The sequence below is a fragment of the Thermobia domestica genome, chromosome 9, assembly GCF_964235325.1.
Source record: "Thermobia domestica chromosome 9, izTheDome1.hap1.1, whole genome shotgun sequence".
Taxonomy (NCBI): domain Eukaryota; kingdom Metazoa; phylum Arthropoda; class Insecta; order Zygentoma; family Lepismatidae; genus Thermobia; species Thermobia domestica.
The window spans coordinates 167,573,902-167,600,421 of record NC_137462.1 but is presented as its reverse complement, the minus strand read 5'-3'; the positions used below and the strand labels follow the sequence as shown (position 1 = coordinate 167,600,421).

General features: G+C 33.8%; 1 protein-coding gene across 1 annotated transcript in view; it reads left to right on the top strand.

The window, feature by feature from the left end:
• fs(1)N (female sterile (1) Nasrat) overlaps positions 1-26,520 on the top strand; it is a 216,697-nt gene that overhangs the window by 37,033 nt on the left and 153,144 nt on the right. The window contains exon 3 of the mRNA XM_081772155.1: positions 22,352-22,531. Within this exon, the coding sequence (XP_081628281.1) occupies positions 22,352-22,531 (180 nt within the window). The remainder of the gene's footprint in view (positions 1-22,351; positions 22,532-26,520) is intronic.

Below are 26,520 nucleotides of genomic sequence, written 5' to 3'. Positions count from 1 at the left end.
ATGATAATGATAATAATAATGATAATAACGAACCATGGGAATTATAAAATATGTAGTGGATCCAGAGTTGAATTACGCCCAGTAGCGTACGCAGGAATTTATTTCGGGGGGGGGGTCCAGACTCAACATGAGGATATTTTATATTAAAATTCCTAAAATTGTCCCTAAAATTAGACTAAAGGATGGGCCATGATAAGGGCCGATTTCTGCCTATCAATGGATTTTTATAAAAATTGATACCTGTTATCTACACGATATTCCGCGTCAAAGGTCGTTTAAGATTATGTTGAGATCATTTCCGGTTGTCCCTGTAGAGCGTCCGGAAGTTACCCCTAACTCCAACCTTGGAAAAGCCGACGTAGGTGCGTGAGAAACGGATTTTCGTGGAAAGCGCCAACATGATGGCAAAATTCTTAATAATGTTTTGTTCTGCTGATAAAAGTACATAAAATAACCAAATAGCAATACCGCAGGTTGATTTGTAACATCATGAGAGCAATTTGTTTAGGAAAAAGCGTGTTTCGTCAACCTGTATTTCGCTATCAATATTAATTTTCGGAGTTGTAGTAACAATAGAGTGGACACTTAGAACAACACCAAAAATTGCCAAATTGTAGTCTGATATGTCTACTTGAACATACTAGAGACTCAAATTGTTCTTGAAGTTCACTATATAATATAAAACAAAATGTTGCACTTCAAATCGCATGTATGATATGAATCCACAGTAAAGCACAAAAAATCAATTATGCAAACAATAAACTATCAAAGGTAACTATGTGAAGACTTTTGTGTTAAATATCGTCCTGAAGAATGCTTGATCGTATTCTGCATCGTCAGTTCAGTCATCATCCACTTTACCCTGGGCATCTTCAACGTAATCCTCCTAAGATGCTGGGCCATGGAATACGGTTAGGTCGTGCGTGCGAAACCCTAGATACCACAAGACCGAAGCTACGTGAGCACAGTAGCCTATCACCCTGGTACCGGCCTTACACGGGGAGTACGATTCCAGAATATCAGCAACATCGTACTTTATCCAGTGAGTGTAGGTGCGGGAAGCCGTGTGGCGAGACTGGATTTTAACACGACTGACATAATCCTTTTGCTGATTAAGAAAGAATTCATGGGCGAATCCAGTGTGCACATGCTCCCTAGTATAGCTTTATGCTTGTTTAAGTTGGAAAACGTTGATAGTTTACGCAGCATCTCTTCGGACAATACAGGAAAGTTCAAGAGATCTACCGCATCCATCGGAGCCCATTTTAGTTTGTTCCGCTCGCGATCCCAACCTTTCTTGGTTAGCATTGTTTGGGATTAGTTTTCTTTGTGAAGAAGAGCATGCATCATCCATGCAATGTGTAATAGCACTGTTCAACACACTATGTAGCTCCTGTCTTTCGAAATAAGTAGTATTGCGCAACGGAGAACTTCTATTTGACAGGGATCGTAAGAACACGCATCTGTAGATTATTTCATTCCGGATTCGTTGATATCGAGTGTGACACGTTGGATTGGGACTTAAAGACGACATACTGGAGCCATCATCCAGAGGGCAACATGATACGTTATTAACAAATTATTAACAATAATCTTAATAGAAAATAACCAGAATTTAGAATATGATTGATATTATATTATTAACAAACTAATAGTAATACAAGTAGCAGATACAAAAGGAAAAGAACATGAAAATAAAGACTTCTGATAGTTTTCTTGGTTATCAACGTCTTCGATAGATATCTTCTATGATGAATCTCAGTTTTGTATAAAATTCCCATACTTCTTATTTAATTTGTGAATACTAATAGGAAAAAAAATTAAAAGGAAGATTATGTGAGGTTAGATTTCATAACATGATACATAACAACATCAGCAGCAGTAGTTGAAGTAGGATGGTAGATATTATTCTTAGTAACAGAAGTGCGATGATGAGTGATTATAAGTTTATCGTTGTTGATCCAAGTGGGCTATTAAAGTCGATAGCGAACAAAAAAATACGATGGCAGAACAATAATATACACATAGTTAGTAAATCAGTTCCTATTCTCCCTAAGTTAATAGGCATGACTATCTCCACGAAACACAAAATACAATAAATATCTACTATTCATACAATATGCGATATGCCTCTGCGGTCATATCAAAGTAATTCATTTGTATTTCATATTTACTATGTAATATTTAACTTCACCTTTAATACATTTTTAAAATTCGAAGAAGACATATTTGTGTTCTATCTAGATAGCCTTAAAATCTGGAGAATAACTATGAAATTCCTCGATAGATATATATTCGCTTCGATACCCATGAATCACCGCAGCACATCCAATATTCTTGACCTGATATACATCGCAAAAATCCAGGTAAAAGAAAGATGTATTTAATGATAATCAGAAAACTTACCATCATTTCAAAATACATACTGCAATAATTATCGAAATACGGAAATTTTGTCAACTATTATTGCATATTTAGTACTGATAATTTTGACAGACTTGTTCATATGAAGATTAAATCATATCTGAAGGCTTCGGTGGTGTTGAGGGAATAGGACCCTCAAGCCTAAAACAAATTAAGCTATCATTTTGTTTGTCATATCTTTCTATTACAAAAAATACTTAATTCTTACTCAGGCAATGTTATCTGGTTCACTTCACACTGAAGATAGAATTTCTCCAATAATAGAATTCTCCTTTGTCTGAACAAATTTTATAAATTATGTTGAAGTTTGATAATTCCAAACTACAATACGTATTTAATTTATAACAGAATAATATTTTCTTTTTTTATTTCCGAGAATAAGTTTCTTCAAGAGTGTTCATGGTCTATTTATAATGAACTTAAGTACAGATATATAATCTGGGTACTACTGATAAAATTAATTAAACAATATAAATTTCTCAACTGTTTTACAACAAACTTTCATAGCATTAAAATGAACTGCGGATTGCACATCAAGCCATAGAATTAACTGTTGTATCGCACGTAGTGGAGCACTACAGCCGGCCGCTGGTTTAATTTAAAATTTTAAACTTCGTTTAAAATTTTATAATTGTATACTAACAATGAACTCAGTCCATGTATGTAAACAAAAGAAAATGAAATATCATTAACGTAGAATACCAACAAATTATTATTGTTAATTATTAGAAAATACTTCTTCGGGTGACTTGTATTTATTCATCAATCTGGTCCTTTCTTCCTCTGTACAATTATAGAACTTCAGATTCCGAAAATTGTTAGTTCTTATAGACTTTCCATCTAAAGCGTTTAAAACTGCACAATTTCGAAGTAGTTTGGTTATCACACACGGACCTTGTCATCGGATAGCAGATTTAGTTTTCTCGTCGGTTATCCGTAGCTACTACTGTATTAACAATAGTACTAAGTTCTGGAGTTGGGTCTGTCATGGTTTCTACAGAATTCGTACTTTTATTCCGGACATATCGATTACTGTACCCTCTACTACAGTTCCGATTCCATGTGCTACCACGTCTATTGTTCCATGATTGATTACACTTCATATTGTTATTATAATTATAGTTTCTCCTATTAGGAACCAGGCGATTACATGGATTTGCATCATCTTCTGACTGCATTGCGAAATCTGTTTTCAAACGTTTTACAAAATTCACCCTCGGATTTCGCGCAATTGACTTGGTTTTGTCATCTCGATCCCAGAATTTATTCATCGGTTGTCTATTTCCATCTTGCATATTAGTGATTCTAGTAATTAAATCATCCGAGTTCGGACTAGGAGTAGCCCGTAGTATTTTAGCGTCTTGGGCCGGAATCGCATTCAGGATAATTTCCATCAACTCCGCTTCGTCCGGCTCTTCTACAATATTTCTATAGTTGTTAACAATCATCCAAACAAAATCAACGAGATTACCATTTTTCGTACTGTCATATCGTATACACTGTAACTGACGCTTCTGGGCTCTTTCCAAACTTTGATTTAGATATTTTTTTCTGAAAAGGTGTACAAAATCATCAAAAGTTTTTATTTCCGATTTCACATTCTTAAACCATGCAATTGCGTTCTTTGTTAGACAACGCTGAGCCACTACAAGTTTTTCTTTGTCCGTTAGAGAGAATAATTCTATAGTCTGTAATAATTCATCTAGGAAATTTTTGGCATAGCCGTTATTATTATTCTGGCCATTAAACCTTGGGAAATCCCGTAAATCTCTGAAGCTAATATTACTAGGCATTCTGTTCGCACTTTCTATCGTTTGCCTGTCTGATCGTTCGGTATTTTGTATATTCCTTATATTTAGTTGTTTATGCTCCGAGTTTTCGGCTGGTGTTAAATTTAGCAGCTCCTTATTTCCTTCTCCATGTCCGGTTATATTTGTCAATTGTCTAGCTTTAGTATCTATCTGATGTAATTCGACTACCTTCTCCTCTAAGACAGTTATTCGAGTTGTCATTTCATCTTCTAACTTCGTGATGTACAGGGTATTAGTATCCATATTGCGTTTGCATAAAGTGATCTCATTCTGTAGATCCACTACACTAGTCTTTATTTCGTCATTGTCTTTCATGATAGATGTTACGTTTTCTTCCAGTGCACATATGCGTTGTTCGTTATTTTCTGTCTTTTCTTTAGTCACTTTAAATTCTTCTCTCAAAGAGTCAACGATTTTCTTTGTTTCCATCCGACATTCCTCTCTAAATTTTGTACATATCTGTTGCATTTCACTCCTGACTGCATCAAACTCATTCTTCAAATGAATTTTAACTTCAGCGATCGCATTATCAGTTTTCGATACTTGCTGGCGTGTGTCTTTAATCTCACTCTTCACGGATTTCATTTCGGTAAGTATTAATCTTAACATATCATCTGTAGTTAAATTAGATTTATTTACGTCAGTTACCCCACTCACTTCATCTTCCTCCAATTTCTTCTTTTCATTTTCTTTTTCTTGATCTTTACAAGGTTTCTTCGACATAGTTTCATCCTCTAGGCTATTCTCATTGATTGTTTTCTTATCACACGAATCACACTTCCAGGGTAATTCTCTCTTACTTACAGATTCCTGTTGATTTTCCGGCATATTCAAACACTTAAAATGAAAAGATAGTTTACACATTTCACATTCAACCGACTTAGCATTCATTGTGCTATCATCGTCCATAGTTATCACTATATCATCACAACATCCATATTTCTCATTACTATTAATGTTTTTGGTTTTCACCTTATCAACGTCTTTACGGTGAACTTTATGTCGAGTTTCCATTAATACACTAATCACTAGCTTGACGGTCACACATCCCATCACCACCTAAAATCCTTCTTCCATATTTTGTCATCAAACGTATCATCTTCCTTATAGCGTACTTCCCAATCTCCTATTTTTCCACTCGTTACCAAAATCCTGAGATGGGTGTCGCCAAATTTACTGTAATAGCACTGTTCAACACACTATGTAGCTCCTGTCTTTCGAAATAAGTAGTATTGCGCAACGGAGAACTTCTATTTGACAGGGATCGTAAGAACACGCATCTGTAGATTATTTCATTCCGGATTCGTTGATATCGAGTGTGACACGTTGGATTGGGACTTAAAGACGACATACTGGAGCCATCATCCAGAGGGCAACATGATACGTTATTAACAAATTATTAACAATAATCTTAATAGAAAATAACCAGAATTTAGAATATGATTGATATTATATTATTAACAAACTAATAGTAATACAAGTAGCAGATACAAAAGGAAAAGAACATGAAAATAAAGACTTCTGATAGTTTTCTTGGTTATCAACGTCTTCGATAGATATCTTCTATGATGAATCTCAGTTTTGTATAAAATTCCCATACTTCTTATTTAATTTGTGAATACTAATAGGAAAAAAAATTAAAAGGAAGATTATGTGAGGTTAGATTTCATAACATGATACATAACAACATCAGCAGCAGTAGTTGAAGTAGGATGGTAGATATTATTCTTAGTAACAGAAGTGCGATGATGAGTGATTATAAGTTTATCGTTGTTGATCCAAGTGGGCTATTAAAGTCGATAGCGAACAAAAAAATACGATGGCAGAACAATAATATACACATAGTTAGTAAATCAGTTCCTATTCTCCCTAAGTTAATAGGCATGACTATCTCCACGAAACACAAAATACAATAAATATCTACTATTCATACAATATGCGATATGCCTCTGCGGTCATATCAAAGTAATTCATTTGTATTTCATATTTACTATGTAATATTTAACTTCACCTTTAATACATTTTTAAAATTCGAAGAAGACATATTTGTGTTCTATCTAGATAGCCTTAAAATCTGGAGAATAACTATGAAATTCCTCGATAGATATATATTCGCTTCGATACCCATGAATCACCGCAGCACATCCAATATTCTTGACCTGATATACATCGCAAAAATCCAGGTAAAAGAAAGATGTATTTAATGATAATCAGAAAACTTACCATCATTTCAAAATACATACTGCAATAATTATCGAAATACGGAAATTTTGTCAACTATTATTGCATATTTAGTACTGATAATTTTGACAGACTTGTTCATATGAAGATTAAATCATATCTGAAGGCTTCGGTGGTGTTGAGGGAATAGGACCCTCAAGCCTAAAACAAATTAAGCTATCATTTTGTTTGTCATATCTTTCTATTACAAAAAATACTTAATTCTTACTCAGGCAATGTTATCTGGTTCACTTCACACTGAAGATAGAATTTCTCCAATAATAGAATTCTCCTTTGTCTGAACAAATTTTATAAATTATGTTGAAGTTTGATAATTCCAAACTACAATACGTATTTAATTTATAACAGAATAATATTTTCTTTTTTTATTTCCGAGAATAAGTTTCTTCAAGAGTGTTCATGGTCTATTTATAATGAACTTAAGTACAGATATATAATCTGGGTACTACTGATAAAATTAATTAAACAATATAAATTTCTCAACTGTTTTACAACAAACTTTCATAGCATTAAAATGAACTGCGGATTGCACATCAAGCCATAGAATTAACTGTTGTATCGCACGTAGTGGAGCACTACAGCCGGCCGCTGGTTTAATTTAAAATTTTAAACTTCGTTTAAAATTTTATAATTGTATACTAACAATGAACTCAGTCCATGTATGTAAACAAAAGAAAATGAAATATCATTAACGTAGAATACCAACAAATTATTATTGTTAATTATTAGAAAATACTTCTTCGGGTGACTTGTATTTATTCATCAATCTGGTCCTTTCTTCCTCTGTACAATTATAGAACTTCAGATTCCGAAAATTGTTAGTTCTTATAGACTTTCCATCTAAAGCGTTTAAAACTGCACAATTTCGAAGTAGTTTGGTTATCACACACGGACCTTGTCATCGGATAGCAGATTTAGTTTTCTCGTCGGTTATCCGTAGCTACTACTGTATTAACAATAGTACTAAGTTCTGGAGTTGGGTCTGTCATGGTTTCTACAGAATTCGTACTTTTATTCCGGACATATCGATTACTGTACCCTCTACTACAGTTCCGATTCCATGTGCTACCACGTCTATTGTTCCATGATTGATTACACTTCATATTGTTATTATAATTATAGTTTCTCCTATTAGGAACCAGGCGATTACATGGATTTGCATCATCTTCTGACTGCATTGCGAAATCTGTTTTCAAACGTTTTACAAAATTCACCCTCGGATTTCGCGCAATTGACTTGGTTTTGTCATCTCGATCCCAGAATTTATTCATCGGTTGTCTATTTCCATCTTGCATATTAGTGATTCTAGTAATTAAATCATCCGAGTTCGGACTAGGAGTAGCCCGTAGTATTTTAGCGTCTTGGGCCGGAATCGCATTCAGGATAATTTCCATCAACTCCGCTTCGTCCGGCTCTTCTACAATATTTCTATAGTTGTTAACAATCATCCAAACAAAATCAACGAGATTACCATTTTTCGTACTGTCATATCGTATACACTGTAACTGACGCTTCTGGGCTCTTTCCAAACTTTGATTTAGATATTTTTTTCTGAAAAGGTGTACAAAATCATCAAAAGTTTTTATTTCCGATTTCACATTCTTAAACCATGCAATTGCGTTCTTTGTTAGACAACGCTGAGCCACTACAAGTTTTTCTTTGTCCGTTAGAGAGAATAATTCTATAGTCTGTAATAATTCATCTAGGAAATTTTTGGCATAGCCGTTATTATTATTCTGGCCATTAAACCTTGGGAAATCCCGTAAATCTCTGAAGCTAATATTACTAGGCATTCTGTTCGCACTTTCTATCGTTTGCCTGTCTGATCGTTCGGTATTTTGTATATTCCTTATATTTAGTTGTTTATGCTCCGAGTTTTCGGCTGGTGTTAAATTTAGCAGCTCCTTATTTCCTTCTCCATGTCCGGTTATATTTGTCAATTGTCTAGCTTTAGTATCTATCTGATGTAATTCGACTACCTTCTCCTCTAAGACAGTTATTCGAGTTGTCATTTCATCTTCTAACTTCGTGATGTACAGGGTATTAGTATCCATATTGCGTTTGCATAAAGTGATCTCATTCTGTAGATCCACTACACTAGTCTTTATTTCGTCATTGTCTTTCATGATAGATGTTACGTTTTCTTCCAGTGCACATATGCGTTGTTCGTTATTTTCTGTCTTTTCTTTAGTCACTTTAAATTCTTCTCTCAAAGAGTCAACGATTTTCTTTGTTTCCATCCGACATTCCTCTCTAAATTTTGTACATATCTGTTGCATTTCACTCCTGACTGCATCAAACTCATTCTTCAAATGAATTTTAACTTCAGCGATCGCATTATCAGTTTTCGATACTTGCTGGCGTGTGTCTTTAATCTCACTCTTCACGGATTTCATTTCGGTAAGTATTAATCTTAACATATCATCTGTAGTTAAATTAGATTTATTTACGTCAGTTACCCCACTCACTTCATCTTCCTCCAATTTCTTCTTTTCATTTTCTTTTTCTTGATCTTTACAAGGTTTCTTCGACATAGTTTCATCCTCTAGGCTATTCTCATTGATTGTTTTCTTATCACACGAATCACACTTCCAGGGTAATTCTCTCTTACTTACAGATTCCTGTTGATTTTCCGGCATATTCAAACACTTAAAATGAAAAGATAGTTTACACATTTCACATTCAACCGACTTAGCATTCATTGTGCTATCATCGTCCATAGTTATCACTATATCATCACAACATCCATATTTCTCATTACTATTAATGTTTTTGGTTTTCACCTTATCAACGTCTTTACGGTGAACTTTATGTCGAGTTTCCATTAATACACTAATCACTAGCTTGACGGTCACACATCCCATCACCACCTAAAATCCTTCTTCCATATTTTGTCATCAAACGTATCATCTTCCTTATAGCGTACTTCCCAATCTCCTATTTTTCCACTCGTTACCAAAATCCTGAGATGGGTGTCGCCAAATTTACTGTAATAGCACTGTTCAACACACTATGTAGCTCCTGTCTTTCGAAATAAGTAGTATTGCGCAACGGAGAACTTCTATTTGACAGGGATCGTAAGAACACGCATCTGTAGATTATTTCATTCCGGATTCGTTGATATCGAGTGTGACACGTTGGATTGGGACTTAAAGACGACATACTGGAGCCATCATCCAGAGGGCAACATGATACGTTATTAACAAATTATTAACAATAATCTTAATAGAAAATAACCAGAATTTAGAATATGATTGATATTATATTATTAACAAACTAATAGTAATACAAGTAGCAGATACAAAAGGAAAAGAACATGAAAATAAAGACTTCTGATAGTTTTCTTGGTTATCAACGTCTTCGATAGATATCTTCTATGATGAATCTCAGTTTTGTATAAAATTCCCATACTTCTTATTTAATTTGTGAATACTAATAGGAAAAAAAATTAAAAGGAAGATTATGTGAGGTTAGATTTCATAACATGATACATAACAACATCAGCAGCAGTAGTTGAAGTAGGATGGTAGATATTATTCTTAGTAACAGAAGTGCGATGATGAGTGATTATAAGTTTATCGTTGTTGATCCAAGTGGGCTATTAAAGTCGATAGCGAACAAAAAAATACGATGGCAGAACAATAATATACACATAGTTAGTAAATCAGTTCCTATTCTCCCTAAGTTAATAGGCATGACTATCTCCACGAAACACAAAATACAATAAATATCTACTATTCATACAATATGCGATATGCCTCTGCGGTCATATCAAAGTAATTCATTTGTATTTCATATTTACTATGTAATATTTAACTTCACCTTTAATACATTTTTAAAATTCGAAGAAGACATATTTGTGTTCTATCTAGATAGCCTTAAAATCTGGAGAATAACTATGAAATTCCTCGATAGATATATATTCGCTTCGATACCCATGAATCACCGCAGCACATCCAATATTCTTGACCTGATATACATCGCAAAAATCCAGGTAAAAGAAAGATGTATTTAATGATAATCAGAAAACTTACCATCATTTCAAAATACATACTGCAATAATTATCGAAATACGGAAATTTTGTCAACTATTATTGCATATTTAGTACTGATAATTTTGACAGACTTGTTCATATGAAGATTAAATCATATCTGAAGGCTTCGGTGGTGTTGAGGGAATAGGACCCTCAAGCCTAAAACAAATTAAGCTATCATTTTGTTTGTCATATCTTTCTATTACAAAAAATACTTAATTCTTACTCAGGCAATGTTATCTGGTTCACTTCACACTGAAGATAGAATTTCTCCAATAATAGAATTCTCCTTTGTCTGAACAAATTTTATAAATTATGTTGAAGTTTGATAATTCCAAACTACAATACGTATTTAATTTATAACAGAATAATATTTTCTTTTTTTATTTCCGAGAATAAGTTTCTTCAAGAGTGTTCATGGTCTATTTATAATGAACTTAAGTACAGATATATAATCTGGGTACTACTGATAAAATTAATTAAACAATATAAATTTCTCAACTGTTTTACAACAAACTTTCATAGCATTAAAATGAACTGCGGATTGCACATCAAGCCATAGAATTAACTGTTGTATCGCACGTAGTGGAGCACTACAGCCGGCCGCTGGTTTAATTTAAAATTTTAAACTTCGTTTAAAATTTTATAATTGTATACTAACAATGAACTCAGTCCATGTATGTAAACAAAAGAAAATGAAATATCATTAACGTAGAATACCAACAAATTATTATTGTTAATTATTAGAAAATACTTCTTCGGGTGACTTGTATTTATTCATCAATCTGGTCCTTTCTTCCTCTGTACAATTATAGAACTTCAGATTCCGAAAATTGTTAGTTCTTATAGACTTTCCATCTAAAGCGTTTAAAACTGCACAATTTCGAAGTAGTTTGGTTATCACACACGGACCTTGTCATCGGATAGCAGATTTAGTTTTCTCGTCGGTTATCCGTAGCTACTACTGTATTAACAATAGTACTAAGTTCTGGAGTTGGGTCTGTCATGGTTTCTACAGAATTCGTACTTTTATTCCGGACATATCGATTACTGTACCCTCTACTACAGTTCCGATTCCATGTGCTACCACGTCTATTGTTCCATGATTGATTACACTTCATATTGTTATTATAATTATAGTTTCTCCTATTAGGAACCAGGCGATTACATGGATTTGCATCATCTTCTGACTGCATTGCGAAATCTGTTTTCAAACGTTTTACAAAATTCACCCTCGGATTTCGCGCAATTGACTTGGTTTTGTCATCTCGATCCCAGAATTTATTCATCGGTTGTCTATTTCCATCTTGCATATTAGTGATTCTAGTAATTAAATCATCCGAGTTCGGACTAGGAGTAGCCCGTAGTATTTTAGCGTCTTGGGCCGGAATCGCATTCAGGATAATTTCCATCAACTCCGCTTCGTCCGGCTCTTCTACAATATTTCTATAGTTGTTAACAATCATCCAAACAAAATCAACGAGATTACCATTTTTCGTACTGTCATATCGTATACACTGTAACTGACGCTTCTGGGCTCTTTCCAAACTTTGATTTAGATATTTTTTTCTGAAAAGGTGTACAAAATCATCAAAAGTTTTTATTTCCGATTTCACATTCTTAAACCATGCAATTGCGTTCTTTGTTAGACAACGCTGAGCCACTACAAGTTTTTCTTTGTCCGTTAGAGAGAATAATTCTATAGTCTGTAATAATTCATCTAGGAAATTTTTGGCATAGCCGTTATTATTATTCTGGCCATTAAACCTTGGGAAATCCCGTAAATCTCTGAAGCTAATATTACTAGGCATTCTGTTCGCACTTTCTATCGTTTGCCTGTCTGATCGTTCGGTATTTTGTATATTCCTTATATTTAGTTGTTTATGCTCCGAGTTTTCGGCTGGTGTTAAATTTAGCAGCTCCTTATTTCCTTCTCCATGTCCGGTTATATTTGTCAATTGTCTAGCTTTAGTATCTATCTGATGTAATTCGACTACCTTCTCCTCTAAGACAGTTATTCGAGTTGTCATTTCATCTTCTAACTTCGTGATGTACAGGGTATTAGTATCCATATTGCGTTTGCATAAAGTGATCTCATTCTGTAGATCCACTACACTAGTCTTTATTTCGTCATTGTCTTTCATGATAGATGTTACGTTTTCTTCCAGTGCACATATGCGTTGTTCGTTATTTTCTGTCTTTTCTTTAGTCACTTTAAATTCTTCTCTCAAAGAGTCAACGATTTTCTTTGTTTCCATCCGACATTCCTCTCTAAATTTTGTACATATCTGTTGCATTTCACTCCTGACTGCATCAAACTCATTCTTCAAATGAATTTTAACTTCAGCGATCGCATTATCAGTTTTCGATACTTGCTGGCGTGTGTCTTTAATCTCACTCTTCACGGATTTCATTTCGGTAAGTATTAATCTTAACATATCATCTGTAGTTAAATTAGATTTATTTACGTCAGTTACCCCACTCACTTCATCTTCCTCCAATTTCTTCTTTTCATTTTCTTTTTCTTGATCTTTACAAGGTTTCTTCGACATAGTTTCATCCTCTAGGCTATTCTCATTGATTGTTTTCTTATCACACGAATCACACTTCCAGGGTAATTCTCTCTTACTTACAGATTCCTGTTGATTTTCCGGCATATTCAAACACTTAAAATGAAAAGATAGTTTACACATTTCACATTCAACCGACTTAGCATTCATTGTGCTATCATCGTCCATAGTTATCACTATATCATCACAACATCCATATTTCTCATTACTATTAATGTTTTTGGTTTTCACCTTATCAACGTCTTTACGGTGAACTTTATGTCGAGTTTCCATTAATACACTAATCACTAGCTTGACGGTCACACATCCCATCACCACCTAAAATCCTTCTTCCATATTTTGTCATCAAACGTATCATCTTCCTTATAGCGTACTTCCCAATCTCCTATTTTTCCACTCGTTACCAAAATCCTGAGATGGGTGTCGCCAAATTTACTGTAATAGCACTGTTCAACACACTATGTAGCTCCTGTCTTTCGAAATAAGTAGTATTGCGCAACGGAGAACTTCTATTTGACAGGGATCGTAAGAACACGCATCTGTAGATTATTTCATTCCGGATTCGTTGATATCGAGTGTGACACGTTGGATTGGGACTTAAAGACGACATACTGGAGCCATCATCCAGAGGGCAACATGATACGTTATTAACAAATTATTAACAATAATCTTAATAGAAAATAACCAGAATTTAGAATATGATTGATATTATATTATTAACAAACTAATAGTAATACAAGTAGCAGATACAAAAGGAAAAGAACATGAAAATAAAGACTTCTGATAGTTTTCTTGGTTATCAACGTCTTCGATAGATATCTTCTATGATGAATCTCAGTTTTGTATAAAATTCCCATACTTCTTATTTAATTTGTGAATACTAATAGGAAAAAAAATTAAAAGGAAGATTATGTGAGGTTAGATTTCATAACATGATACATAACAACATCAGCAGCAGTAGTTGAAGTAGGATGGTAGATATTATTCTTAGTAACAGAAGTGCGATGATGAGTGATTATAAGTTTATCGTTGTTGATCCAAGTGGGCTATTAAAGTCGATAGCGAACAAAAAAATACGATGGCAGAACAATAATATACACATAGTTAGTAAATCAGTTCCTATTCTCCCTAAGTTAATAGGCATGACTATCTCCACGAAACACAAAATACAATAAATATCTACTATTCATACAATATGCGATATGCCTCTGCGGTCATATCAAAGTAATTCATTTGTATTTCATATTTACTATGTAATATTTAACTTCACCTTTAATACATTTTTAAAATTCGAAGAAGACATATTTGTGTTCTATCTAGATAGCCTTAAAATCTGGAGAATAACTATGAAATTCCTCGATAGATATATATTCGCTTCGATACCCATGAATCACCGCAGCACATCCAATATTCTTGACCTGATATACATCGCAAAAATCCAGGTAAAAGAAAGATGTATTTAATGATAATCAGAAAACTTACCATCATTTCAAAATACATACTGCAATAATTATCGAAATACGGAAATTTTGTCAACTATTATTGCATATTTAGTACTGATAATTTTGACAGACTTGTTCATATGAAGATTAAATCATATCTGAAGGCTTCGGTGGTGTTGAGGGAATAGGACCCTCAAGCCTAAAACAAATTAAGCTATCATTTTGTTTGTCATATCTTTCTATTACAAAAAATACTTAATTCTTACTCAGGCAATGTTATCTGGTTCACTTCACACTGAAGATAGAATTTCTCCAATAATAGAATTCTCCTTTGTCTGAACAAATTTTATAAATTATGTTGAAGTTTGATAATTCCAAACTACAATACGTATTTAATTTATAACAGAATAATATTTTCTTTTTTTATTTCCGAGAATAAGTTTCTTCAAGAGTGTTCATGGTCTATTTATAATGAACTTAAGTACAGATATATAATCTGGGTACTACTGATAAAATTAATTAAACAATATAAATTTCTCAACTGTTTTACAACAAACTTTCATAGCATTAAAATGAACTGCGGATTGCACATCAAGCCATAGAATTAACTGTTGTATCGCACGTAGTGTAGCACTACAAATGTACTCGTCGTGGGAAGTGTCAAGTATGAGTGAAGGCCTAAATATATTGCAAAACGCACAAACAATTCTCACATAGTCTCTAATAATGGAATTTGAGTATTAGGCATAATATGTTCTAGGGACTTCAGTCTCTTCATTCTGGAATTGGCGGATTCGACAACACATTTTTGTTGACATACGAGACTGGTTGCCTTATTTCACGTTCACATCTGGCTTCAAGTTCTTGTTATCGAAGTGATGTGCGCATTTTGTATCAAAGTGATGTAAAATTTTGTTTTTAAGCCCTTTATTACTAGTACTATTACTATTATTGTCTACTTTTTGTGCTTTTATTATTTTCTAATTCTTAGTGTCTTCATTAGAAGTATATTTATATTTGGAGTTTTATTTTTTAGGTTATTTATATTATGAAACCTAACTCGAACTACAATTATTAGTATTATAAAGTGTTCGAAATTCAAAAAATGTATTTTGAAAATTTATTTTGGCTATTGTTAAATATAAAAGAAAGCGACAATCAAGCTTTTTGTTTTAAAATATAAAAACAGAGAGCGTAGGCATCACACCAGTTATAGAAAGTTTTCCTATTTAAAAAAAAAAATACAAAATAAGGGATTTTACTAAAAGACCTGAGATAAGTTCTTCGTTACAACCAGCAAGCGTTCGGATCCCGGAAAAGGGTACGGAAAGTTGACTCGGGAAATTTGAATTAAAATCGGATACTAAAAAGTGGACGTTAGAAACTCATCAAAGCTGAATTAGCCAGCGAGTCTCGCATCTATTTACGATGTTGGATAAATATGAAGATTGAGTTTGTGTGTCATCCAATACAATTTAGTAAATTTTTGTGATTAAGAGAATTTGAAGTTCTAATAGCTTGCATTGTAATGTAGAAAAATCCCAAAAATTGATTTCTATTATTTAATTTCTTATCCTAAGAAATTCATAAAATACATCCTTAAGTTGCTCAATACACTGTGTTACAAATTTCTAATAAACTACGCTCTGCCCTCAAACATAAAAGTTTCAAAGATATTAAATTATTTCAGTTTAAAATTTGTAGCGCACACTAATTAATAGCTATAATCAAGAACGTCCATGTTGTGGTTTCCAAGGGGGGGGGGGGCAAGTATAAGCGAAGTTTCAAATATAGGTTCAAATTTTGCCGTAATTAATGTAAAAATTCTGTTGGATTTTCGATATTCTGAAGTACAATTCCCTCTAGGGGGGAAAGCGCCCCACCTTGCCCCCCTGATGGGCGCCCTTGTCCATAATAGTGTTACATTTATTAATGACATTGAAAGCTGCAAGTGTGTGAAAATTTATGTTTTACATTACACAAAATTTCATTTAAAAAATGTTTGAGTACAGTGCAGTCTACTTGGGGAAACTGATATTAGTGACGATAGGAAAATACTCAGTTTCGCCCCATACCAAAAAACGATCCAAACTAAAAGTAGGACAAAAACTGGTTCTAAGTTACTCGAAATGTACATATTTTAAAGTAATCTGTAATCTATTACCAACCAAAAAAAGAAAAAGAAAGACGAAGAGTTGGATATGTAAAACCCAATCCTGATACCGTATTAAAGACTCATTAATTGACCTTCCAATTACTAGTTGTCCTGAACATAACGTTGCTTCTGTTTCACATTCTGAGATTGAAGTAATTGATGAGAATACAACTGGTGTATGATTTTACATTACAAATGTGAATGTCTTAATACACATATAGTTAATTCTTTTAAAAAATGATTTGTTTTGAATAACCATTCGTAGTTGAAGGACAAAGTTAGTATAAAAAATGTTTAAATATGTTCCTTGTAGTTACCTTAATTTTTATGGGTTGCTTCCCTCTTTTATGTCTTTATTTAATTTCTTAGAAATTGATATTCACCAAAATATTTTACTCTTAAATTTATTTTGTTTTGTGGTGTTATGTAAGCCTTATAATTAAGACCCGGATTTACATGTAAAAACATATTTTTTTCCCCAAACGCATACAAGTGCAAAACAAGTTTATTATCTCAATTAAGAGTCTGCAAGTATAAATTGCAAATTTTATTTCACATAAAAATACATATTTTCTGAAAATAATTATGTAAATAAATATTTTGGACATTTTTTGTAATAAATACATATTTTTAATAAATTTCTGTTATTTGAAATTTCACAACAAACTGTTCTTTTCTTTCTCTCTAAAGAAATTTACATCGGGAAAAGAATAGCCTACATAATGGCATGCTGACATACCCCGATATATGATAAACAATCCCGAGCTCCGAAATTTTCTTACCAAATAAATCATAATACCAATACTTAAGTCCTTCAGATGAGTCAACACTTCCGAAAAACTATCTACGCAAGTGCTATGAAGAAACATTAACACACATTAAGTCCGTATGGGTCATTCCAGGTCAAATCACCTAATTTTAAAACATGACCGTGCTTCAATGTCTCAGATTCTCTTTTAAATTTTTCGTACATAAATACCAATAAAATTATGCTAAATTAATTTTTTCCGATATATTTGGATGAGAAATGGGCCGCGGAGAAATTTTTGAAAAATGTGAATTTTGCGCTAATTTCACTTGCTGGCACTCAGCATCATGAAACTGAAGTTACCAAAGCTTCCTTATTTTTGAAATTATTGGGCTCATCCAGGTATCAAATGAAAGCTTAAGGTTTGCTCTTTCAGTACATTATAAGAAACTTTGCAAAAGGTTACAGTGTCAAACATTAATGGGCATACAAGGAAAATTTTAGGGTTTTTTTACAAACTGTGCCATTGCTCAAAAGTTACAACTATGAAACTTGTGCAACTTTTTTGTACATTCATCTTAACACGTACATGGTATGGTTAAAAAATCAAGGTGTTTTTCGTATTTTTGTAATTGTTATTTTTTTATATCTTACATGTACGGAAATATACAGTTTTGTTACAAATTGTGTCATTGCTTTTAAGTTACAACTATGAAACCTTTGAAACTTTTTAAATAAAATCATCTTGACACATGCATGAAAAAATAAAAATAAAAAGGTTATGGTTAAAAAATAAAAAGGTTGCTTTTGGTATTTTTGTAATTATTATTATTATTATTATTATTATTATTATAGATATTATTTGTTTTAAATGTACAGAAATATACAGTTTTACTGTCGTTAACATGTCTTTTCTCTGAAGTAGTGATGGCCAATTCCGGAATTTTTACTTTCCGGATTCCGGAAAGTAAAATCGTAAAAGTGAAATTTCCGATTCCGGAAAATTTTGGCCATTCCTACTTGAAGTAACAACTGTCACACTTTAAAGCTTTTTTAAATAATCGTCTTAGTAAATATTAGGTATGCTTAAAAATAAAACTGGTGTAATGTGTAATTTTGGTATTACCATAATATTATATTATTGTACTTTAACTATGACAGTCAACTTTTTCCCCAATATGTACCATCGCTTACAACTATCAAACTTCTGTAACTTTTTATGGGATTAGTTTGCATAGGTATGACTAAAGAACAAACTGGGATACCTTTTTTTTTTGTAATAAATTTCCGATTTTGTAAATAGAAAATATAGGCCTAGCAATGTAAGGGGTTGAGTGATTATTACAAACCCTATTATATACTAATGCACATAGATGAAAACAATAAACATACATACCGGTAATACTTCTTAGAATTACATAATTTACATACAAAATGTTGTCCTATATTTCACAGCTTATTCTTTTCATTTATGATATGATGTCTTCTTTTAATTAGCTTTCACTTGCGTAAGTCTGGGCTGATTCGCTTGTAAGAGATGGAACAGGAACTTCCCAGATGATAGTTTCAAAAGGTACCCAACAAAAGTCTTCATTTTCTGACCAGTAAAATATAGAAGACTCAGAGCGATTCATTAATTGCACTCTGATGTACAAAAATAATTACAAAATACCAAAAGCACCCTTTTTATATTTGAACCATATCATGTATGTGCTAAAATGATTCTATAAAAAAGGGTTCAAAAGTTTCACAGTTGTAATTTATGAGTAATGACACAATTTGTAACAACTTAAAACTGTATAACATGGGCTGAAAAGTCCCGGGCCTAACAAAGAAAACACCGTTTTTTTGGTTCAAAATTAGCTTTATTCATCAACGTAATCTCCATGAAGAGCAACGCAATCAGTCCAGCGCCGCTCTAACATTTCAATACCACTTTTGTAGAACGATTTATCTTTTGCCTCAAAATAGGCCTCAGTTGCAGCGATAACCTCTTCATTCGTGCGAAATTTCTTACCGGCGAGCATTTTTTTCAGGTCTGCGAACAGCCAGTAGTCTCTGGGAGCCAAATCTGGCGAATACGGTGGATGTGGGAGCAATTTGAAGTTCAATTCATGTAGTTTTGCCATTGTTTTGATTGACTTGTGACACGGTGCGTTGTCTTGATGATACAAAAGTTTTTTCTTTGCCATATGCGGTCGTTTCTTTGCAATTTCGGCCTTCAAACGCTCCAATAACGCTATATAATAGTCACTGTTAATGGTATGTCCTTTCTCAAGATAGTCGATGAATATTACACCACGCACATCCCAAAATACCGAGGCCATAACCTTGCCAGCCGATTGTTGTGCTTTCGGGCGCTTTGGACGAGGTTCACCAGTTGCTGTCCACTCAGATGCCGATCGTTTTGATTCCGGAGTGAAGTGATGGATCCATGTTTCATCCATGGTCACATATCGACGCAAAAAGTCCGGTTTGTTACGTTTAAACATGGCCAAACACTGCTCAGAAGCATCAACACGTTCTTGTTTTTGGTCAACAGTGAGCAAACGCGGCACCCAGTTTGAACAGAGCTTTCTCATAGTCAAATGCTCATGCAATATAAAGCCAACACGTTCTTTTGATATCTTTACGATGTCAGCTAACTCACGCACCTTCACTTTTCGATCATTCAAAACAAGTTTGTGGATTTTTTTTATGTTTTCTCATGTTACTGCCTCATTTGGACGTCCACTGCGTTCTGCATCATCGGTGTCTCTACGACCACGTTTGAAGTCAGCAAACCAACGTTTTATTGTTGTTTCTGATGGAGCGGAGTCCCCATAACACTTTTCAAGCCATTGCTTCGCTTGAACGGTATATTTTCCCATCAAGAAGCAGTGTAAAATTAAAACACGAAATTGTTTTTGATCCATTGTTTTGAAACTAACACAAGTAGGGTCACTCTTAGCACAATAACTCACAGACGAATGAATAGAATATCATGAAATTCTCACAGCTGTCTTGTGAAGGTTAGTATTCACTGAAAACAAGGTGACTGCAATACAACTAGCGCCATCTATGTGTTAGGCCCGGGACTTTTCAGCCCATGTGTTATATTTCCGTACATGTAAGATATAAAAAAATAACAATTACAAAAATACGAAAAACACCCTCTTTATTTTTAACCATACCATGTGCGTGTTAAGATAAATGCACTAAAAAGTTTCACAAGTTTCATAGTTGTAACTTTTGAGCAATGGCATAGTTTGTAAAAAAAAACCTTAAAATTTACTTTGTAAGCCCATTAATGTTTGACAGTGTATCCTTTTGCAAAGTTCCTTATACTGAGAGAGCAAAACTTAAGCTTTCATTTAACACCTCAATGAGCCCAATAACTTCAAAAATAAGGAAGTTATGGTAATTTAGTTCCATGATGCTGAGTGTCAGAAAGTGAAATTAGCGCAAAATTCACATTTTTTAAAAAATTCTCCCCACCCCATTTCTCATCCAAAAAATCGGAAAAAATGAATTTAGTACAATCATTAATATTTATGTATGAACAATTTTTGAAGAGAATCTGAGACATTGAAACAGTGGTCTAGGTGATTTGACATGGAATGACCCGTATGAGAAAATAGAAAATTTTGGGTGAGCATTGATGAAACTAGTGATTCTGTTAAGTGTTAAAAAAAAGTGGGAAATGTTATAGTAGGTGTACTGAAAAATTAAATAATTCCGAAACATTTCTTCCTAGCTTCTAAAGAACTTTCAGTACGAACCACGTGACAATTGCCAGGCTGTTCAATGAATCTTTGGACATTTTATGGCCGAATGGTGTAAAATATGACAATGTTTTGCCTTTTCTGATCAGTGCTTCTTATATTAGGAAAGCTGCTGAAGCTCTTTCTGTATGCTAACCTAATATTATTCACGTGACATGTGTCGTACACGTCCTATATCGATTGTGTGAAAAATCCTAACCCTTTATCCTAAAGTAGACGAGATAATATCAAATGAAAAAAAATCGTAAAATCGCCAACTAGAACAATTCAACTTTTCAAAGAAACAAATCTCTATCTTTTACTTCCTCCAACACTCGTAATCACACGGTGGGGTGCCTGGCTTGATGCAGTATTATTTTATGCGGAGAATATTGAAGCATTTGTGTCTGTAGTAACTAAACTAAACCTAGACCATACTCCATCCGTTGAAATTGTTCAAAATTCAGTAAGTGACAGTGGCTTGAAATGTAACTTGGCTTTCATACCAATTTCGGTTTCTTGATGCATTCTATAAAGAAACTAGAAACTACGGGAGATTTATTGAGTACTACGGTTAAACAAGTACAGTGCGTAAAAGAAAGCGGAATGTTTTTTTTCTGCTTCGAAAGCTAAAGTCATAAGAAAAAAATTTAAGGATTTGTTTGAGAAATACATTGGCTATAAAATCCTATGTAAAATATCTGAAGTATTGGAAGGCCAAAACACAAGTGAAGTTGGTGTGAATATTTGTGGTATCCCCCTTTTCAAATGCGCGAGGTTAACATAATAATGCCCCTTTTCTCAATATAAGGCATTATTCCGTTACAATAGGTGTAGTTGTACGATGGACAATTTGGAAAGGACGTTAGTTATTCACTGCTATGCCCATGGAATTTCGACATTTCATGAATAGAGCTATTGGAAAGTATCAGTATTTATTTTTCTTATTTTGGGCGTTTTTTCCATACTTTTCCTGATATTTTTTTAAATATTTTTTTATTAATTTTTAGCAATTTTTTTTATTTTTAGCATACAAAAAATAAATATTTTAAAGTTTTTTAGCACATAAAAATCCCTACCCTGCTTATAATCATTAGTTTACACATATATTATGTAATTAACAAATTCTATATCATGTATTTGATAAATAAAAAATCTAATTAAGATAATTTGTCACTTTTAGAACTTGAAGTAACTGGCGTTGGACAAATCTCTTTTGAATGTGGGGCTGGTGTCACTGCATGGAAATCTCAATCTGTTGGAGGCAGAGTATACATGGCTGGTCTCGCCAACCGAGGTCTGAAATTGTGCAGCTACATTCCCAATGAGCAGAATCAATATTATATCAGTGAACACTTTGAAGGTAAGTGCGGAGTGTTATATATTTTAAATGCCTTCAACTTACAATTTTGTAAACGTATTCTTAAAAGTACAAAGCACTTACTTCAGTTTAAATTTTTTAAAAACTTAATAAATAAATAAATAAATAAATAAATGTGAATAATTTTAAGAAATAATTACCATAATGTGTTAATGTTGAATATTTTTCTAAATGTATCTGGAGAGAAAAAAGTATTGATACCAATTATATATATATATAATATCGTCCGGAATGGGACTGATGGTTTTTAAGTGTATAGTTTTAATATAATCAGAGATACAGAAGAAAAAAAACTCCATTTTAAAAGAGAACTCAGTTTATTTGATCTTATTTAGGAATTATTCTAACTCAGTGTAACTCCACGTGAGCTGCATTTGTAACTTTTACAACATCTAGCCTGAACTCACTCTCTCTCTACGTATTCTGTGACATATGAGGTGCTACTGAAGCAATCGCATTCCTAATACGGTTCTTCAGTTCATCAAGGTTACGCACCTTTTCACCAGAATACACATGGTCTTTCACATATCTCCACAGGAAGAAGTCCTGGGGTGAACATCAGGAGAGGGTGGAGTCCACCTAATTAGCCCATCACGGCCTGGGCTAGGAAATTCAGTATCAAGGTACTCCCTCACTTGTAGGCTCCAATGTGACGGGGCACCATCCAATTGAAATATCACTTGAGGTTGCAAATGTTGTAACTGGGGAACAGCAAAGTGTTGAAGCATGTCTAAGAACACATTTCCTGTTATGGTTTGCTCTATGAAAAAGAATGGGCCTCTAACTGCATTATGTGTTAAAGCACACCAAGCATTCAATTTGAGACTGTCTCTAGAATGTTCTATGTACGCATGAGCATTCTCAGATCCCCATATCCTAACATCGTGTCTGTTAACACACCCAGACAAGTGAAAAGTTGCCTCATCAGAGAAAAAAAGTTCAATAGGAAATTATGGTCATAATCAATCCTGTTCAGAATTTCAGCAGCAAATGCTGCTCTCTGTGGCTTATCGTTGGGCATAATTTCTTGCAACAATTGCAACTTATACGCGCGCAAACGTAACCGTTTGTGTACCACATCGTGCACTGTTGACTTTAGAATTGGCAATTGCCTGCTCGCTGCGCGAATTGACTTCCTCGGGCTACGTGAGAAACACTGTTATTGCTTCCACATTTTCTTCTGATTTACCACCGCTGTGTTGTTTCACTACACTCCCCGTTGATAAAAATTGATCATTCCACGTCTGGATACTGTTTCATGATGGAGGATCCTTGTGGTAAACACAGAAAGTTTCGTTGAAATTGAACAACACCTTTTGTCTCTGCAAACCACACACGCATTGCGCCCTTTCGACTGCCGACGCCATTTTTGTTTATCGGTGATACTAGCGCCGTCACCGGTAGTTGTTCAACTATAAAAATTTGCTGAACAAAACAGAGTTTTTCTTCAGTATGAATGTTTTTTTCTGTATCTCTGACCATATTAAGACTATACATTTTTAAAATGCCGTCAGTCCCATTCCGGACACCCTATATATATATATATAATCACATAATATTCACTGATGAGTGAAAATAATCCTGGCATGTAACTTAGCATTGTGCTAAGGCATTTACCAGCGCGGTTGTAGTGGGGAGGAAATGTAAAATTAGTAATAAACTGTAATTTATACTTCCTGTCCAATGACTATCTTCTGTAAAATATAAAATTAATAAATCAAGAAGCATAACCGTGATGTAAATGGTAACGTAAAGAAGAAATCTTACTCAAAATCGATTAATAGAATTACAACACACCACAGAGTTAAAACAAACAAAATGGAAAATCATGTGTCACCAAGTATTCACTAAAGTAAATACGACCGAATTTTTGGAAAGTAATGCTTCTAAAATGAAGACAACTCACTGGAATTAAATACGGCACACGGGGACTGATCTACAGGTTCTTGAACACGAAACCCAATGTATGAACCAGAATATAATTCAAAATCTCACACATTTTCATTGTGATAGCACCAGGATAATTTTTTCGGTCAAAAATGAGTAAAAGAAATTAAATGCACTGAAACACAAAACGTATGTACTAAACAAGAAAATTTAAATGACTTTAAATGCCAAGCTATTTCGAACATTGCATTTAGTGCTGCAACCTAACGTACTCAATTCATTTTGTAGAAAGACAAAAAGGAAGAATACAGATATAACAGAAAACAGACAAAACCAGCTGTTCGCTTCTTATTTTTGGTTTGATATTGAACTCGAAAAGTTATCTAAAAAGAAAAAGAGAACAGCTCTTCGCTTTAAGTTCCCTCGTAATACTCCTCTGGCATGGGAGACCCGGGTTCGATTTCCAGCTGGAGTTTATCTGATTTGGATATGACGTTAAGCTGTAGGTCCAAGTCTCACATACCGTCGCTGCTGAAACGGTCGCTCACTCAAATTATTCATGAACGTTGTCGATTTAACTGTTCGTATTACATACATTTAATATGAACTTGAAACATAATTCTCACTGAGAACAACCTATATGAATGAATCTCCGAAACATAAGAATATGTTTCGCAAATACTTCAGGTGACCAAATGGTAGGTGCAGAAAAAACGAACAAAGCCTAAACAGGAAACTCGGTGGATAGGTACCTGAAGCGAAACCAAAGCAAGCGCATGGTGCAAATAAGAGAAAAAAATGTAATTCGGACGCTAAGCAAGGCACATATGTCTGACAAATTATGGCATAGTATCCTCTGCGAGAGAAGAGAGCGTAATTCATTAATTCACACTTTTTATTTATTTGGAAACTTACATTGGACCAACTTGAATACGCTCCGCATATAGCCTCGCTGCTGAACGGGACGTTAAACTCAAAATCAACTCAACTCATTCAATACGCTCCGCAGGCAAGTTTTACTTACTCTAATGAAGATTTAGACAACAGGTAAAATTACGAGATGACTACCTCTCCTAAGAGGTGGAGTTGAATTTTCATGTCCACATTGCATGTTCTCAGTATTTGTTGTTAGACCCGAAAGAGTATTTTGGAAAAAGATCAATCACTAAGCACGACATAAGTACATTGGCCAATAACTGGAAAGAAAAAAAAACACTAAAAGTTACGGAAGAGCAGAAAATGGGGAAGGAAATATGATCAACTGTGCTTCATCTTATAACGAAAACAAGAAATTAAAATGTTTTAAATAAAATCGTAATAAATATTGTGCCTGTTTTGTCTTTTGATGAATAAATGTTCACAAACAGCTTAATTGTGATAAATGAATAAATGTTTATTTGCACTAACTACACAACAACTGAAACACTTACAACTTACTGTTATATTGTCTTTTTTACGAATTCCGGAGGACCGTCTTGTATGGATCTCTTGGTGCTCAACTTGCTGACACTCACACACACACAAAACTGCTTTTAAAAACAAAAGAGAAACGTTATGCAAATATAATGACAATGATACAAACTCACAATAAAAGTCTCTACATTCTCCCCTCTCTTGATTGAACCAAGTCAATCAACTTACACACAATCCACATGATCATTTTTTGGTAAAGGTACAATTTTAGTAATTGGTCTCTTAACAGTCCCTGTCTTACACTTTACACTCACTACTCTCACTAGTCCATCTTTTCCCGGAAACACTTGTTGAATAACACCTAATTTCCATAACAATGGAGGAGAATTGTCTTCTTTGATTAGAACCACATCTCCAATAGAAATATTAGTTTGTTTTGTTGTCCATTTTCTTCTCTGCTGTAGTTCATGTAGATAATCCTGAGACCATCTTTTCCAAAAATGCTGCTTCATCTTCTGAAGGTGATTCCATCTTGATAATCGGTTGGTCGGAATGTCCACTAGATCTGGCTCAGGAATGCTCATCAAAGGTTCACCAATAAGGAAATGTCCTGGCAACAAAAATGAAGGATCATCGGGATCATTGGATAGAACGGTGATTGGTCTTGAATT